Below are 19,238 nucleotides of genomic sequence, written 5' to 3' on the forward strand. Positions count from 1 at the left end.
TAGCTGCATCTTAAGATTATTTTGGAAGTGTGGTGCATTGGATTATATCGTAGATACAGGCAATTTTTAAAAACTCACTTATATGTGTTGAAGGAAGAGGCAGAAAATGAAAACTTGGCCAAGAAATAGATACTAAGACAACAGGACAGAAAGAAGTTCTCCAGAATCCGATTCCCAGAAATCTTTTTTCTATCTATAATCACTCCCCAGGTTACCTCATCCAGTTTCCTGGCTTTAAATACTATCTATCCAACTGTCTACTTGACATCACTAACTGAGCGCTAATATGCATCTCAAATCAACATGGACAAAATTGAATTCTGGATTTTCTCCCTACCTCCCTGTCCCCCCAAATCTGTTTTCTCAGTCTTCCCCCTGTGACAGTATATGAAAATTCCATTCTTGCAGCTGCTTCAGACAAAAACTTGGTAACTCACTCACACACCCCATATCCAACGTATTAATAAAATCTGTCAGCTCTACCTTCAAAAACTTTCATAATCTTTCCACTCCTCATTACCTCAAACTACTGCTGCCATACTGGTCCAAGACACTCACCTGGACTCCTATCTTCTTCCTGTCATGTTCTTTCCTCCCTGGTGGTTTATTCTCCCCATAGCTGCCAATGATCTTAAAACACGGCAGATTGTTCACCCACTTAAATACTCTGATGGTTTTCCAAAGTCCTGTTTCTGGTTTACAAGGCTCTGCATGAACTGGCCTGCATTCTATTGAACAAGCTAATCTCCTATTAGTTTTCCTCTTATTTAGTTTACTCTGCTCTAGTCACAACTGGTCTCTTTGCTGTTCTCTGAGTACCCCATATGTACATTCACTTCAATGTTTACAGAATATTTCCTTTTCCAGATTTCCACATGGCTTATGCCTTTATTTCCTTCAGAGAGGCTCATGTTTTACCACACTACATACATAACAGCAACCGTTCCTCCACTCCCAATACCTCCCTGGTAGTCTCTATCCTCCACATTTTCCTTCCACAGTACTATGACCAGCTAGCAAGCATATACATTCACAATATAAACACACATATATTTATCTTTCTCTACTATGATTCAAATTCCAGAGGGCACAAACTTTGTTTTGTTCACTGCTATATAATACCCAAAATAGCCTCTGACACATAGTAAGGCACTCAATAAGTATTTGTTAAATAATTGGACTGTGAGGCAGAAAGCAAGACACTGATGGAGAAAGTGCATATGAGAAGCAGGTACAATTTAACTAGTTCAAAATGTCTGCCATTCCATTTAATGAACATTTGTCCAGACTCATGAGATAGAATATACTAATCTACTATTCTCTTAGCTGGACACAAGTCTTGCACATGTCTCCTGTGTATGAATGCATTTCAAAGTGATAAGAATGATAAAGAAACAGTACATTTTTTAAATAACATCATGTTCAATCAATGAAACAGTGATCTATTCCAAAGGTAGAGAAATAATGATCTGTTTTGAACTTTTTTGATATGCATACTCCACTGTTTGGGAGATTTGAGGGATTTAAGAGTAATTACGACTTTATGTAATTTCTGCCTTAGACCTAATTTCAATGTAAAATCTGGGTCTGTGGTAAAGCAGTAAAAGCCTGGGCTCTGAAGTCAAATTTTAATTCTGCTTTTTATTAGGTAGTAGGACACTGAGCAAGTTACATTCTCTAAAACTTTGTTTCCTCATCTAAAAGTTAGAAATAATAATACACATATGGTGATTGTAAAGATGATAATGCTTGTAAAGCACCTGCTGCTGCCATAAGGTAAGTGACTTCATATGTTAACTGGTTAACATTTTTATTAAAGATCTAATGAACATATTTGACACATCTGAAATCACTTTTATTATTTCTTAAAAGTCATACAAACTGGATTGCTAACTCTAAAATCACCAGAGACTTAAGACATCTTCTTAAAAAAAAGTTACAACCAAAGTCTTTGAAGACAATAAAATGTGCCATAGAATCAACAATTCTTATTGTCTAATAGCACACTAATGATATCTCAATTACAAGTTTATAGTCCTACTCAGCTATGGTGTTCCAGTCTTTGTAAATAATTATGCAAACTGTAAATATCTTGAAGGATGCTGATGATCCTTATTAATAGATTTCCCCCTCTTTACTGCTGACTTCCTATCTCCTGAATATTCCACATAAACAAAAGAAAATTGGCAACAATGGCAAGACAAGACATAAAACTCAGTGTATAAAAACCTTATAAACCACATAGCCCACATAGTGGGCCCACACATCTCTTTCATGATTATCATTCTTCCCATATCTACATCTCACTCTGGAGCTTTAGGAAAGCATGTGGGAAAAATTATGTTAAAAGGCCCATAATGAAATAGCACTACCATTTTATATCTCATTCTCCCATTCAAATTTAAGCCCAAAGATGAAAAAAAATTCTATTCCTCAAAAAATGTTAACATGTATTGTGCAAATAAAGGGCTCAATGGCCAAAAATGTCTGGGAACCAATAAGCCCTATACCCTTTGCTTGGAGATTTACAATATTCATTAGCATATTAAAAGCTCTGAGAAATCCTGTTTTAAAAAACAGATAAGCAAAACTGTTTGATATTGTAAATCTAGGCATTTACCAAATTTCTTTACTAGTAACAATTTAGGGGGAAACATCTATTAACACCTGATGGAACACTGTTGGGGAAACCTAGAATAGAAAGATTTTGTCAGAACTTCTCAAAGATGAGTATCATCCCAGTCACAACACAGGAGATACTAAATTCACTTGGATAAAGAAGGGGCTATATATATATAATATGTATATATTATATATATATAATATGTATATATTTTACACACACACAATGGAATATTAGTCATAAAAAAGAATGAAATCCTGCCATTTGCAGTGACATGGAAAGAATTATAGAGTATTATGCTAAGTGAAATAAGTCAGAGAAAGACAAATACTATATGATTTCACTCATATGCAGAATTAAGAAACAAAACAAGCAAACGTAGGGGGTAAAAAAAAAAAAGAGAGGCAAACCAAGAAACAGACTCCTAACTGTAGAGAACAAACTGATGGTTACAGGAGAGGAGGTGCCCAGGAAGATGGGTTAGAAAGGTAATGGGGATAAAGGAGGGCACTTGTGACAAGCACTGGGTGTTGTATGTAAGTGCTGAATCACTAAATTCTACACTGAAAACTAGTATTACACTGTATGTTAATCAACTGGAATTTAAATAAAAATATAAAAAAAATTCACTTGGAAATTCTACTTTTATGATCTTTCCCAGTTAAAAACCACAACTTGATTTCATGATTATCGAATGACGAACTGAAAGCAAAGTGAGCACCAATCAGCATGCCAATTTCATCAATAATAAAAAAATATATATATAATGCGCTGATTAGGGAGGTGGCAAAACTTGATTACATGATCAGATTCAGTAAATCCAGTGACTTCTGATTTTGGCAAAGACACTGTTTTTGCTCTTTCAAGCACTTAAGAACAGGATCAGTGTTACATAAAAGTTTTCACCCCAAACAAAGGATGGTTTAATTGCTTCAGGAAAAAAACCAGTAGGCATTAACATCAGAATTCAAGAGAAGGGTATTAAGTGCTAATACCGGATCCCAAAAATTTATATAGCAGAACTAGCAGAATCCATCCACAAAACAAGTGATGAATTCATATACCAAGCAGTAAGTGTCATTAATGTTTCCTTTATCACTGGCAGCTATAAAACACCACTTCTGGTCAATGATAACAACATGTATTCTCATCATAAGGGGGTTAAAAAGTGGAAATAAGGTTGGAAGAAAAAAAGGAAAACAAGATTATGAGTCCTCAATCTTTTCTTAGTTCACGCTCACCTTTACCCTGATAACTACCTTCAAAATCATTCCCATACTTCCTCTCGGACCCTGAAATATCCAATCTTATGGATATTCCACTCATCTTTCCTTTTTTCCTTCAATCCTGGGTTTCCGATTTCTAGCTTTCTTTCAGAATTTTCACTTATGAGCCACAACATCACCAGAAAGCAAGGAAAAGAAGTGGAAGTTTTACAAGTAATTCAACATAAATTGCAAATTGGTGTCATTTGGAAAATCTTGCTTCCCTTGCAGAACAATCTAACCAATGTTCTAAGTAATAATCTTTTTGCTAAAACAACATGAACAAATAAGAACTGGTAAATCTCACCTGATGCTTCATATAATGATGCATGTAGGGTGTTGCAATTTTAATAACTTTGAGGCAAAATGGACATAGCAAGTTCTTAGTGTTTTCATGGGATGTTCTAAAATGAGTTTCTACATCAGAAAATGACGACGATCTGTAATTGCAAACCTACAAATAAAGAAGGTTTAGTTTAACTTGAAAATGTATAATGATATACAATTACAAAGTAACAATGATAGGTCATTTGTTTAGAAGAACATCAGCTACAACTCATTCAGCTCTCACACCTATATAACCAAGAATCCCATTAATGCAAGCACCGAAAGATAATCTTTGAGACAGAAAAGTTACCTATCAAAGTTTAAGGATACTTCCCAAAACGTAAGTAGGTTCCCTTCTTTTTATCAGATCTTTTTATTTACCACCTCCATCTTGACTTGAAATTTCATACTATAAAATTTTTTTTCTGCTACATAAAACAGCACCTTCCTTTAGATTATAAATGGCCTCCAGGCTATGGCATTGGCAATATATTTTTATCTTCTTTTTCTATCTCTTCTTCAAATTCTGAAAAAATGCTAATCCCAAAGCATTTGGTAGGGTTCTCTGTAACTAAAAGCATTTCATACTTCCCTTGTATGCCTACGTTCTTCCTTATATGGTAAAATAAGTCCCTATGCTTGTCTTTCTGCCACAGGGCTTTTCTTTGTCCAATCGGGAGTAGGTATAAAATGGCCTATGGGCCAATTTCAACTCTCTGCTGACCCCACATACAACGCATGAGTTATGCCAAAGTTTTTTTATTAATAAATCGTTTACAAGAGGAATTTTAATTTTAGTAACCAATTTTATCTAAATGGTTGGGAAAATAAAAGAATATATTTCATGGCTCATGAAAATTATGTGAAATTCAGATTCCAGTGTCCATAGATAAAGTTTAAATGAAACAGAGCCAGATCAAGTCCATTTACTTGTTGTCTGTGGCTGCCTTTGTGCTGCAATGGCAGAGTTGATTAGTTGCAACACAGATGGTATGACCCTCAAAGCCTGGGGTGCTTTATATCTGGTGCTTTACAGAAAAAATTTGCTGACCCTTGGCCCAGTAGGTTTAAATCTTATCATCAAAACAACAGAAAACAAACAAACCAAACAAACACTAAGTATACAATAAAATATGTGTAGTATACCTGGCAAATATATGGCATTTCCCCAGGCTTATGATTGTCCTTCATATGTTGTAAAAGAATATGCTCTGTTTCAAATGATAATTCACAGATTTTGCAAATGGCTAAGCGTGGGGGGAGAAAAAGACATTACAGCATTTTAAGATATAGATATACATATTACACACACACAAATATCAAATCATTATGTTGTATAACTGAAACTATATGTCACTTATACCTCAATAAAAAAAAATCTATCTTCACCAGGCAAACAAAACAGATATATATAGGTAAAATTCATTTTATATATCTATATCAACAAAAATAACAATAGTATTGGCGTGCCTAACAGTTCTAAGTACTTTACTTACATTAGCTCATTTAATTCCCACAACAGCATTATGAAGCAGGTATTTCTATTATTCCCCATTATTCAAATATTAAGTAACTTGCCTAAGATCACATAGCTGTATTAAGAGGCAGACCTGGGATTTGAACTCAAGCTATCTAACTCTAAAATCTGTGATTTTAACTATGACTGTAGTTATTTTTCTTATTCAAGTTTAAATTAAGGGCATTAATTTCATATTTGAAAACTATGATCTGAGGTTTTTAATTTAGTTCCCCACATATAATGCACAGGTTATTTACTTTAATGAATTATTTATAAGAGGGGCTTTAATTTTAATAACTAGTTTTAACAATTTAGGTAAGTTAAAACTTTTCCAATTTTGCCCCCAAATTCCAAAGTCTTTTTCTTAATCTTATTTTTTTAACAAGCTTCTCAGAGTTTGCATCATCAAAATTAATACTATCCCATACTTAAGCAGAACTGTAACTTACTAGAAAATTCATGGGGTGTATGTGTGCTTTCAATGTGACACTGCAGTTGAAATGGTGTGGGAAACTGACGATAGCAGTGCTGGCAGGTGGTGTGGTTTTCCCAGCTCTCACTGCTCTGCTTCTCAAGTTCCAAATGGTGTTTCATGTGGTTCATAAACCTATAAATGATTGTCAACAGGTGCAAAAATTCAGATTTAAAAACAAAAATCTAACAAATAAGTATCTGAGTCTAAATCTTAAAAATATAGATATATTATTCAAAATAAAATCTCAAAAGCCTTAAAAGTCCTCTAGAAAACTGTGTGTTTTAAATAATCACTTTCATTACGTGGCCAAATAAACATCTTTGCTTCAAAAGAATTCATCAATGTAATTAATCTGAAATATTACTAATTTGCTCAAATTCTTAATCATTTCAGAGTATTAAAATGTTTTTTAAAGATTAAAAAAAGCAGGCTTTTTTCCATACGTGAATACTATTTACATTTTTAAATAAAATACTTCAAAGGAAGGAAACCCTACCACCAAAAGCAGCTACAGTCATGAGAGAAATCTTTTAAGGCTGTGAAGATATACAATAGATTCCAGCTGTTTAAAAGACAAATTACTGGTATTTTTACTTGTGTCTTGGTTTCTAAATGCATGTAATAGCAATTTTAATGCCTACAATTACAAGAACCTTTTGTTTTATTTAATGACACTGGTTTACTGTTAGCACAGACTGTTCATTTTAACTTGCAGACTGTGCCCTTTGTAGGCAACGTCCATTTTTCAGTTTTACATTCTGCTATTTCAGCTTCCCTAAAAGGCTTCTTATGAGCAGGAACTATGACCTTCAACAGCAAAGAGTGCAATATAAATGGGAATACCTATTTAAAAGAGCTTACTGAAGCTTTTTGCTGAATTTGAAAGTAAAGTTATAACAATTTTTAGTCTAGGTCAACTATTAACAATTATTCACTTTGAGCCCATAAAGGAAAGAATCTTGAAAGTAAGTGATAATGTCATTAATCTGGATAGCAGTCACCATGAAGGCTATAACATTTATCTCTTGTTCACACCTTCACAATAGTACTTCTCTTGAACAGGTTATGGCACACTTTGAAATATCTTTCTGTCCTCCCTTGGTTTTAACACCAGCTCTACAAACACCTATAGAAAATCTTAGTCTTGGCTAAATATTTATACATAGAGAAAAGGTCATGAGCCATTAAACTTTCCGCTCACAACTTTAAGCAATTAAAGTGTATCTATATAAAATAATCTCTTAACTAGCAAGCTTTCACGCAATCATTATATGAGCCCCCATTGGGAATGCAAGCTACTTAAACTAACAGATGGAAATGAGGAAAACATAAAAGCAAACTTCTTACAAGGATGTTCACAGAATAAAATAAACCTAACTGCTTTTGGTGACACTCAGTGTAGGAGAAAAAAAAAAATCATACCACAATATGTTGACAAGGCAGAGAGTAAAAATCTATAGCTACCATTTGTACCATTCTCTACATAAACATCAATTTGTCTTCCCAGTTTTACTGTTAAGATAAATATTATTTAACATATATAACTTCTTTGGTTACAAAGTATTTACCATTAAGGTTATGTTTCCTAAACAATCAGTATTTCAAAAAATGCTCAATTCCAGGATGTTATAAATGCTGTTTGCTTTAAATTCTGAAATATCCAGGTACTCTAGAAATATGTAGCTAGTCTTCTGAAATACTAACAAGAAAAGGAATTTAACTTTCATATGTTTAATATTAAGTGGGCTAATCTCAAAGGAAAAGCCAAAAGCTATTGCTGAAATAACTTCTAATATATACATATTTAAGTATAACAAGGAACTAAGTCAGTGAAACATATTTCTATGCTTTCACCATATTTATTAACATGATTTTTCTGGAGTTTTTTATTATTAATATGTTAAGAATATGGAAATAGGTGACAGAGTTCTACTGTAATATTGCTTCAGTGTTATATCATGAAGTACAATATCCCTTCTGTTAAACCATTAACTATTGATGGCTGTTAAAGTTTAATTAAAGGAGATAAAGAAATGTGAGGACTCATATGAAGTAACATATGTGAAACAATTTGGAAACTATAAAGCACCACCATGAACAAAGCTTTAATAATTGTTATAGGAGTATATCACAATGTATTTTAGGGTTTTTCTATATGCTTCTTTTTGGACTTAAGAACTCACAGGAAAATGAAATGAATACTGGGTCCAGAAGTAACCTAGAGGTACCTAAGAATGCTATTTACAAAGTTATCAAAGGTAAACATAAAAAGGCATACATACGTGTTTGTGTACACACACACACACACACACATACACATCTAAGTATACTGATGTCTGCAACTTACTTTGAAATGCATAAGAAAAAAATAGTTTGAAGGAAGAATGAACAGATACATGATGCAGCAAGCACAGTAAAATGTTAATGGTAGAATCAAGGTGATAAGCATACAGTATCTGCTGTAAAATTTTTTAAACTTTGCTACATGTCTGAACATTTTTATAATAAAATGGTATAAAAACAACCTTACCTAATATAAATGTCAAGCTATATAACCACTGAAAAATATCAATCAGTATGTCTTGTTACTTTGTTCTTGTTACGTACTCATTTACAGGATGACAGCTACTAATATGCCATGTAACTCAAAGATCACAAAGTAAAGTTCCTAAAATTTAAAGCATGCATGTATAAAATTAAAAATTTCACTGGAAATTAAATTTCTAATTTTTAAAGGGATTAATTTTAAAATCAAAGCAGACATGTTTCCTAGAACTGGTACTTCTCTAAAGAAGATCACTTTTCCTGCAAGGTAAACGTTCTAAAAATTATAAATCTGAGTTAAAAGACTTGAGCATTAAATAAGATTAGTATGGAGGAGGTCAAACTGGACATACTAAAGTGGTTCTTCTTGCAAAGAGAAATAAAATTCAAATGCAGCTAAAAATGAAAATGATCTCATGAAAATTCCTAAAACAGTTATAATATAGGGGGAAAAGTTAATTTTTGAAATAAAGTTTGTCCTTTCTTAAGTTATTTTAAAGAAATACAACTAAGTGGATCCAGGAGTCAACTCTAAATTACAAGAAAGAACAAAAGTTTTCAACAGGACAATCTGCCTTTGTCCTTAGTAGAAAGTATTAAAATTGCTTATCTAGAATGGCACAGAAAAATACAAGATAAAGATACAACATTTATATCTGCAGCATTCCAATTTTCAAAAAGAAATGAAAATAAGTATTTACATACCTAATATTATTTTTAAGAATTTTCAAGCAACTGAAGCATTTAAAAGTTGTGTGAGTCTTCTGTTCTTCCTGGACATCTCCTTCATGTTTTCCATAATAAAAGTCATTAACTAACATGATCAATTTTCCTTTCTCTGAATCAACAGTCTTATTTTTATTTGCTGTACTTGAAAATTCTGTTTTAGCCAGTCCTAAAAAGTTATTTATCATGTCTGGACAACAGTACTGAAAGAGAAAAAATAGAAGTCTTATTTATCCCTTAAAAAAATTAGATATCAAAAAGCAATTCTATGTTTACAACTAAAGTCAGACCATGTAAAACTATGCTTGATAATATGCCTGGAAAAATATTAATCTACAAGTATGTGGTACATACGCACACTCTAAATAACAATAAACACCTATTATCATAATAAGCAACAACAAAATTTTTTAAAAGAATAACCCTAAAACTAGAACTTGGCTATTGATCTAATAGTTTTTTTCCTTGCAATTTATCTTTTCAGATATAAATACTGAATAATAACTTAAATGTTTAACTAAACTAAAACTTATTCATTTCATATCCATGTCAAGATAGAGCACAGAAAGGAAATGTAGTTTCACATGCCATAATGCATATGTTTAATTATCAAGTGATATATGAAATTTCATAATATCTAGTTAGAACTAAAAATTGAACACAACTAACTTGCCATTGCCCAGACTCAAGGTGCTAGAAAATGTGTAAGAAAAAAAAAAAGATCTTGAACAAGTCTTTAAAAATTAGTAACATCTTGAAAAATTCTACAGTTACACCTTGAAATCTAGAATGCTTAAATATTTGAAGGGGAAATTTAGTTCCTCATGAATAAAATCAAGTTGTCACATAAACTGGTTCTAATGTGGAATAATTTCATGTGAGCTTTTTTTTCAACAAGATATAATTAATTCATTTATTGTACACATCATTTTTAGTTGTAGAATTTCTCTATGTCAGTTTTTCTCAAAGGCCAGTCCAAAGAAGACCTGCATTAGAAAAACCAGAAGTACTTGTCAAAATGCTAATTCCTGGGCCCACTTCAGACCCATAAATCACAATGTATCTAGATACAGGGCCCAGAAATCTTTATTTTTCAACAAGCCACCCAGGTAATTCTTTTACAACATACACCAGCTGACTTAAACTCTTCCTAAATGTGTTATTTAGTAAATTAATTACAATATTAAAAAGTTTGAAACTCTAACAGAATTCTATTCCTTTTTTTTAAAAAACTCAATTAGTCAAGGTATACTACATCATTAGTTTTTGATATAATGTTCAATGATTCATTAAATCATTGAATATATAACACCCAGTGCTCATCATATCATGTGCCCTCTTTAATTTCCATCACCTAGTTACCCCATCCCCCCACCCACCTCCCTTTCCCCAAACGTCAGTTTGTTTCCCCAAGTCAAGAGTCTCATATGGTTTGTCTCCCTCAATTTCTAAGATAACATCCATTTCATCTCCTGCCACACTGAAATGTTAGATCATTGGTAAAATGTCTGTATCACATGGTAAGCTGGGTCTTTGATCCAAGACAGACCTATAACATTTCAATTGCATTTACTTTGTTCACTTGTCAATTCTGAAACCTTTGGAGGAAAAAATACCAAGAAAAAAATCTCAAATAGATCTAAAAGAAAGGGGAAAAATACTGAATAAAATGAGCCCACATACAGTGACACAATTTGTGTTTAGGAGTTAAGGTTGCATCCATAAGCTAAATAAGGATAAATACATTAGGTCCCTAATACTACATGATCCTTTGAGGTCAACCACTCAGAATAAATACAGTTGAAATGAAACCACAATGAAAAGAGGGAAATGAGAAGTTTCTAGATACTTCTTGGGACACATGTAATATTTAAGAGTTTAGGAAAGTCAGACTATTTCTAAGGACTATTATAAGGTTAAGTTCCTTCTAAAAAACGCTGGTTTTGAATTTAAGGATAAGTGGAGAAAAGGATGGTTCAGAGTAAATCTATTAGCACTATCAGAAAAATAACTCAAAATACATGTCTTACTATAAATGATGTATACCCATAGTATCATTTTGATAAACAAAATCCCTGATCTTATCTGCAATTTTACCATAGAAGTGATCTCAAACAATGGGAAACATTATAATGCACAAAAATGATATAATATAGAATAGTGTCCCTAATTAGAAATGTGGACAATCATATATATTCAAACATTAAATTTGGTTTTCAGACTGTAGAAGTTATTGAGTCATATTTGAGACTTGATTCTTTTCTGAAATCTATAAAATAACCTATGTAGTCTATAGTAGAATGTGCTACAAGGTTATATTTTTCAGAAACATCTAATTTGGTACATCTATAAAAGTTAAAGTTACCTTAAATGCTCATATATTATAATACACATAACAGATGATCAATTGCTAGCTGTTTTTTCATTTTCTTTTTTTTAAATAAAAAATATAGGAACAGGTTTTAAAAATAAATATACAAATCTCAATGTATCCCTTTTTTTTTTTGAGTATAGTTGACACACAATGCTACATTACTTTTATTCACAGTATCTTTAAGCAATGTTTCAGATCCCTGTAAGACAGATGGATGATAAACCAAGAATGGACAACCTAGTTCAGGAAATTTAGTAATTGAGAGAAAAGCAAAGAACTCCAAAGAAAATATTCAAAAGGCAAGCACGTAACTTAAGAAATGAGAACTAAGCTTATACTGAAGGTTTTATAGGAGGATAGAAAAAGCTATGGATGGCACATTTAGCTATGGTCCAAGACAAACTGGTCATCTTTTATTCAGTCCTAAAACCCTTTTGGTTCTAGCCTTTCACTGTAGCCCTGGGTTGTCCCTTATTTTCCTGGGGATAAAATATTAAATACTTTAATGACATATTCTGTAATTTGACAAACAGCAGATACCACCAAAATACCATTCTCATCTTCACTCCTCCCAGTAGAGAGACCATGTTCTATTGCTTTGTTAGTGCCTAAAAATTTAGGTTAGATTTTCAGAACAAAGAAAGTGGGATGCTATTTTTAAATAGTAAAATAGAAGTTCCCATATGATCATCCTACATAAGTCAACATTTTCCCCTTCTCCTGCTGGGACTCATCCAAAGCCACAACAACCAAATTCTAAAAATTTATTTTCATTGAAACTAAGAGCCAGATAAAATCCACAGACTCTACAACATATGACAGCACTACCCAAATCAGCCAAGCTCAGACAGAAGATATGTAGTTGGAAGCAGATCAGAGAAATCAAAAGGACCCAATAGTAACAGATCTTAGAAAGCGTCAGCAAAAACTGGCATTCTAAAGGTGAAAGACACATCCTGAAGTGCAAAGCTACATACTTTGTTTACAAAAACAGGTACAGAAGCTGGGGCAAGAAGGATGGAAGAAGTCCCCCAGACTTCATTTGGAACAGAGAAGCAAATTAGGCAATGCTACACATAAAATCAGACACACAAGTCACATTTGCAGAAAGACTTCTCCCAGCCAAGAGGTGTATAAACCAGTTAGCGGGATGTGAGATTATCCCAGCAACCTACACTTCCCAAAAGGAGCTTTGGACAAAAGAGTTAGCCCAAGAAAATCCAACTTGTTCTTCACTATGATTGAAATTTACATCTAAACAAAAATAAGATAAAAGGAGCAAAATGTAAAATTCTGACAAAAACACCATGGAGCAGTTGCAGATGAAAAGTGACCAAAATTTCTGCTCTGAATTTTAAAAACTTAATGAAGTAATTGTGTCTATTTGGAAAACCATAAAGCAACAAGAAATGGCAAGACAAATAAGACATAAAAAAGGAGTGGCAAAATCGAGGGAAAAGTAGAGAAATCAGAGAGATAAAGACAGAAAGAAGAACAGTGGTGAACAGGCACTGGAAGATAAAATGAAGGACACAAAGGCTGATACTGAGAAAAGCAAATAAAAAAAATTTAAGTGTTAAAAGGATTAGAAAGAAAATGACAGATATGCCAGACAAAGGACATCAAATGAATGCATACTGGACAATATTCTCCCCTCTCCCCAAAAAGACAAAACAATTATATGGAATAAATATTTTAAAATATGAATCAAGAAAACTGAACTAAAATAAAGGAAGACAAAAACATACAAGCAGAAAGAACATGTTATACATCAGAGAAGGCTGACCCAAACCCCAACACCAAGTCAGTCATTATATCTGTCTTCCAAAATAAAGAATCCTATGGGCAGCCAGGCAAAAAGATCAAATCACTTATAAAGAGCAAAATAATTCAGGCTCATCCCAGATTTCTCAACAGGCAATATTCAATACTGTAAAAGAGAAGCACCACAAACAAGATCCTCAAAGTAGGATCCAACTTACTCTGTTTTTTTCTTTTTTTTAATTTAAATTCAATTAATTAACATATAATGTGTTATTGGTTTCTGAGGTAGAGGTCAGTGACTCATCAGTCTTATATAATACCCAGTGCTCATGACATCACAGGCCCTCCTTAATGTCCACTGCCCAGTTACCCCATCCCCCCCCACCTCCCTCCCCTCCAGCAACCCTCAGTTTGTTTCCTATGATTAAGAGTCTCTTATGATTTGTCTCCCTCTCTGATTTAGTCTTTACTTTTTCCTCTCATCCCCTAGGATCCTCTGTTTTGTTTCTTAAATTCCACATATAATTGAGATCATATAATAATTGTCTTTTTCTGATTGACTTATTTCACTTAGCAGAACACCCTCTAGTTCCATCCATGTCCTTGCAAATGGCAAGATTTCATTTTTTTAACAGCTGGGTAGTATTCCATCGTATATATATATATACCACATCTTCTTTATCCATTCATCTGTCAATGGACATCTGGGCTCTATCCATAGTTTGGCTGTTGTGGACATTGCTGCTATAAACACTGGGGTGCAGGTACCCCTTAGGATCACTACATTTGTATCTCTCGAGTAACTCCCTAGTAGTGCAATTGCTGGGTTGTGGGATAGCTCTATTTTCAACTTTCTGAGGAACCTCCATATTGTCTTCCAGAGTGGCTGCACCACCTTGCATTCCCATCAACAGTGTAGAAGGGTTCCCCTTTCTCCACAACCTTGCCAACATCTGTCGTTTCCTGACTTGTTAATTTTAGCCATTCTGACTGGTGTGAGGTGGTATCTCATTGTGGTTTTGATTTGTATTTCCCTGATACTGAGTGATGTGGAGCACTTTCCCATCTGTCTGTTGGCCATTTAGATGTCTTCTTTGGAGAAAAGTCTGTTCATGTCTTCTGTCCATTTCTTGATTGCACTATTTGCTCTTTGGATGTTGAGTTTAAGTTCTTTATAGATTTTGGATACTAGCCCTTCATATGATATGTCATTTGCAAATATCTGCTCCCATTCTGTAGGTTGCCTTTTAGTTTTGTTAACTGTTTCCTTTGCTGTGCAAAAGCTTTTTATCTTGATGAAGTCCCAAAAGACCATTTTTGCCTTTGTCTCCCTTGCCTTTGGAGACGTGTCACCAAGAAGTTGCTGTGGCCGAGGTCACAGAGGTTACTGCCTGTGTTCTTCTCTAGGATTTTGATGGATTCCCGTCTCACATTTAGGTCTTTCATCAACAAGTCTATTTTTGTGTACAGTGTAAGGAAATGGTCCAGTTTCATTCTTCTGCATGTGGCTGTCCAATTTTCCCATATATCATAATTAAAGGGTCTATCCAACAAGAAGATCTAATATTTGTAAATATTTATGTCCCTAATATGGGAGCAGCCAATTATATAAGACAAAGAATAACAAAATTAAAGAAACACATTGATAATAACACCATAATAGTAGGGGACTTGAACACCCCCCACACTGCAATGGACAGATCATCTAAGCAGAACATCAACAAAGGAAATAAGGGCTTTGAATGACACACTTGGCCAGATGGACTTCATAGATATATTCAGAAGACTGCATCTTAAAGCAATAGAATACACATTCTTCTCAAGTGCACATGGAACATTCTCCAGAATAGATCACATGCTGGGTCATAAATCAGGTCTCAACTGGTACCAAAAGACTGGGATCATTCCCTGCATATTTACAGACCACAATGCTTTTGAAACTTGAACTCAATCACAAGAGGAAATGTGAAAAGAACTCAAATACATGGAGGCTAAAGAGCATCCTACTAAAGAATGAATGGGTCAGCCAGGAAATTAAAGAATTTAAAAAATTCATGGAAATATATGGAAATGAAAACACAACTGTTCAAAACCTTTGGGATGCAGCAAAGGCAGTCCTAAGAGGGAAGTATATAGCACTACAAGCCTTTCTCAAGAAACAAGAAAGGTCTCAAATACACAACCTAACCTTACACCTAAAGGAGCTGGAGAAAGAACAGCAAATAAAGCCTAAACCCAGCAGGAGAAGAGAAATAATAAGGATTAGAACAGAAATCAGTGAAACAGAAACCAAAGAACTGTAGAACAGATCAATGAAACCAGGAGCTGGTTCTTTGAAAGAATTAATAAAATTGATAAACCTCTGGCCAGACTTACCAAAAGAAAAGAGAAAGGACCCAAATAAATAAAATCATGAATGAAAGAGGAGAGACCACAACCAACACCAAAGAAATACAAACTATTATAAGAACACATTATGAGCAACTATATGCCAACAAATTAGGCAATCTAGAAGAAATGGATGCATTCCTAGAGATATATAAACTGCCAAAATTGAAACAGGAAGAAACAGAAAACCTGAACAGACCCATAACCAGCAAGGAAATTGAAGCAATAATAAAAAATCTCCCAAGAAACAAGAGCCCAAGGCCTGATGGCTTCCCGGGGGAATTCTACTAAACATTTAAAGAACTAATACTTATTCTTCTGAAGCTGTTTCAAAATAACAGAAATGGAAGGAAAACTTCCAAACTCTTTCTATGAGGCCAGCATTATCTTGATCCCAAAACCAAAGACTCCACCAAAAAGAATTACAGACCAATATCCCTGATGAACATGGATGCAAAAATTCTCACAAAAATATTAGCCAATAGGATCCAACAGGACACTAAAAGGATTATTCACCATGACCAAGTGGGATTTATTCCTGGGCCGCAAGGTTGGTTGAACATCCACAAATCAATCAATGTGATATACTACATAAATAAAAGGGCAAGAACCATAGGATCTTCTCAATAGATGCAGAAAAAGCTTTTGACAAAGTACAGGATCCTTTCTTGATTAAAACTCTTCACAGTGTAGGGATAGAGGGAACATACCTCAATATCATAAAAGCCATATATGAAAAGTCCACAGTGAGTACCATTCCCAGTGGGGAAAACTGGGAGCTTTCCCACTAAGATCAGGAACATGGCAGGGATGTCCACTATCACCACTGTTGTTCAACATAGTACTAGAAGTCCTAACCTCAGCAATCAGACAACAGAAAGAAATAAAAAGCATCCAAATCAGCAAAGAAGAAGTCAAACTCTCACTCTTTACAGATGACATGATACTCTATGTGGAAAACCCAAAAGACTCCACCCCAAAATTGCTAGAACTCATATAGGAATTTAGCAATATGGCAGGATATAAAATCAATACACAGGAATCAGTTGCATTTCTATACACTAACAATGAGACAGAAGAAAGAGAAATTAAGGAGTTGATCCCATTTACGACTGCACCAAAAACCATAAGATACCTAGGAATAAACCTAAAGAAAGAGGCAAAGAATCTGTATTCAGAAAATTATAGAACACTCATGAAAGAAACTGAGGAAGATACAAAGAAATGGAAAAATGTTCCATGCTCATGGATTGGAAGAACAAATATTGTTAAAATGTCTATACTACCTAGAGCAATCTATACATTCAATGCAATCCCTATCAAAATACCATCAACTTTTTTTCATAGAGCTGGACCAAATAATCCTAAAAGTTGTATGGAACCAGAAAAGATCCTGAATAGCTCAAGGTATGTTGAAAAAGAAAACCAAAGCTGATAGCATCACAATTCCACACTTCAAGCTCTATTACAAAGCTGTAATCATCAAGACAGTAGGGTACTGGCACAAAAACAGACACAAAGGTCAATGGAACAGAACAGAAAACCGAGAAATGGATCCAACTTACTTTATATATGGCCAAACCATTTTTCAAGAATGGAATATAGTCAAACTTTTTTGAACATGAAAGAATTCAGAAAATGCTGTTCCCAGGCCCTTCTTATGGAAATTACTAGATAGGATGAACAGCCAAACAAGAGATAACTAAAGAAACCATGAGAAACAGACTGGTAATCAACACTGAATGTATTTACTGTGAAAAAAGATTAAAACAAATACAGAAATAATGTTAAGAAAATCAAATGCAAATGTTATATGCCCTGACAATGAAAAAATGATACAACCAACAAATAAAAACTGCGAGGGGGTAAAAGGACAATGAACATAAGGTTGAGAAGACTCACGATTGCCTCAAATATACCAGCAGTACATCAAAGAATATCATTTAGAGCTACCAAATGAAGTAGTATAGGTATGAGCAATCTTAATGGTACAAAGGTAAACACTCAGAAAGATACCATTGACTAAAATCAGGTAGGAGAGGAGACGGTTAAGGATGGGTGGGTTAAGAATAGAAAATTTAATACTACCTTAACTAATTTTAATATTAGAGAATGGCCAAAGGAATAGAAGACTACTAGAATTATATCAGCATTAAAATTACAAGGATAAATAGGAGAACAAAAATACAGCTTCCCTAAAAACCTAAGCTACACACATACAAAGCAACCACATAGTGAAAGACTTAAAAAAAAAAAAAGATAATAAAAAATTGTGACGGGGTGCCTGGGTGGTTCAGTCGGTTAAGTGTCTGCCTTCAGCTCAGGTCATGATCCCAGGGTCCTGGGATTGAGCCCTGCATCAGGCTCCTTGCTCAGTGGGAAACCTGCTTCTCCCTCTCCCTCTGCCTGCCGCTCCTCCTGCTTGTGCTCTCTCTGTGTGTCAAATAAATAAATAAAATCTTTAAAAATATATAGAAAAAATAAATAAATAAATGTGACAGAACCAAGACCAAGTAAATATATCATATCAATGAATATAAATAAGTTTAATTCAAGTGCAAAACAAAAGAGATTTTCATATAAGATCACAAAGGAAAAAATCAACTCTTCTGAAACCAAGGGGCATAACGTGATTCAAAAGGGTTAAAGAGAAAAGGATACACAAATAATATACTAGGTACATGGAAACCATAAGAAACCACAGGTTGTGAACCTAAAAGTCATTAAACATTAAGACAAAAAGAATACTTTATAAAAATGCTAAAGGATGTATTTGCAATACAATTATAAGAGATTCATCTATATCACAAACAACAGCAACAATCTTAAAACAAAACCGTAATATATCCAAGAAAATATTAGTAATGAAAGATGTAGATTGAGACATGGTGTTGCTCAATCCATGTAACATAAAGCAGACAACAAAATAAATAAAAATACAAATATCTAAATAATGTAATTAATATGCTAGATCTGGTTGATAAATATCAAATTCCAAAACAAATTATTTACCTATTTTCAAGTTTCCATGTAACATCAAATAACCTATACACTAAAAAAGGAAAAATTTGTTAGAACGTGGGTTTTTACCATTAAATGTGTGAATGCCAGTTATGTCTTTAAATAAACTGGCTATAAAACAATGAGAAATATGTCAATCTCAAAGGGTTTTCTAAGGATTAAATGAAATAATGTATTTAAAGCTTAGTAGTCTGGCACATGGTCTCAGATAA

At 33.7% G+C, this 19,238-nt stretch overlaps 1 protein-coding gene across 5 annotated transcripts in view; it reads right to left on the reverse strand.

Moving 5' to 3' along the window:
* ZNF280D (zinc finger protein 280D) overlaps nt 1–19,238 on the reverse strand; it is a 129,867-nt gene that overhangs the window by 61,070 nt on the left and 49,559 nt on the right. For all 5 annotated transcript variants that reach the window (XM_028100201.2, XM_028100204.2, XM_028100205.1 and 2 more), the window contains 4 exons: nt 9,459–9,682; nt 6,184–6,341; nt 5,362–5,462; nt 4,196–4,342 (listed from right to left, as the gene is read on the reverse strand). In XM_028100201.2, coding sequence (XP_027956002.1) covers nt 4,196–4,342; nt 5,362–5,462; nt 6,184–6,341; nt 9,459–9,682 — 630 coding nt within the window. The remainder of the gene's footprint in view (nt 1–4,195; nt 4,343–5,361; nt 5,463–6,183; nt 6,342–9,458; nt 9,683–19,238) is intronic.

The sequence above is a fragment of the Eumetopias jubatus genome, unplaced genomic scaffold (assembly GCF_037043125.1).
Source record: "Eumetopias jubatus isolate StellerSeaLion01/CBP00866 unplaced genomic scaffold, mEumJub1_p1.0 scaffold_7, whole genome shotgun sequence".
Classification (NCBI taxonomy): Eukaryota; Metazoa; Chordata; class Mammalia; order Carnivora; family Otariidae; genus Eumetopias; species Eumetopias jubatus.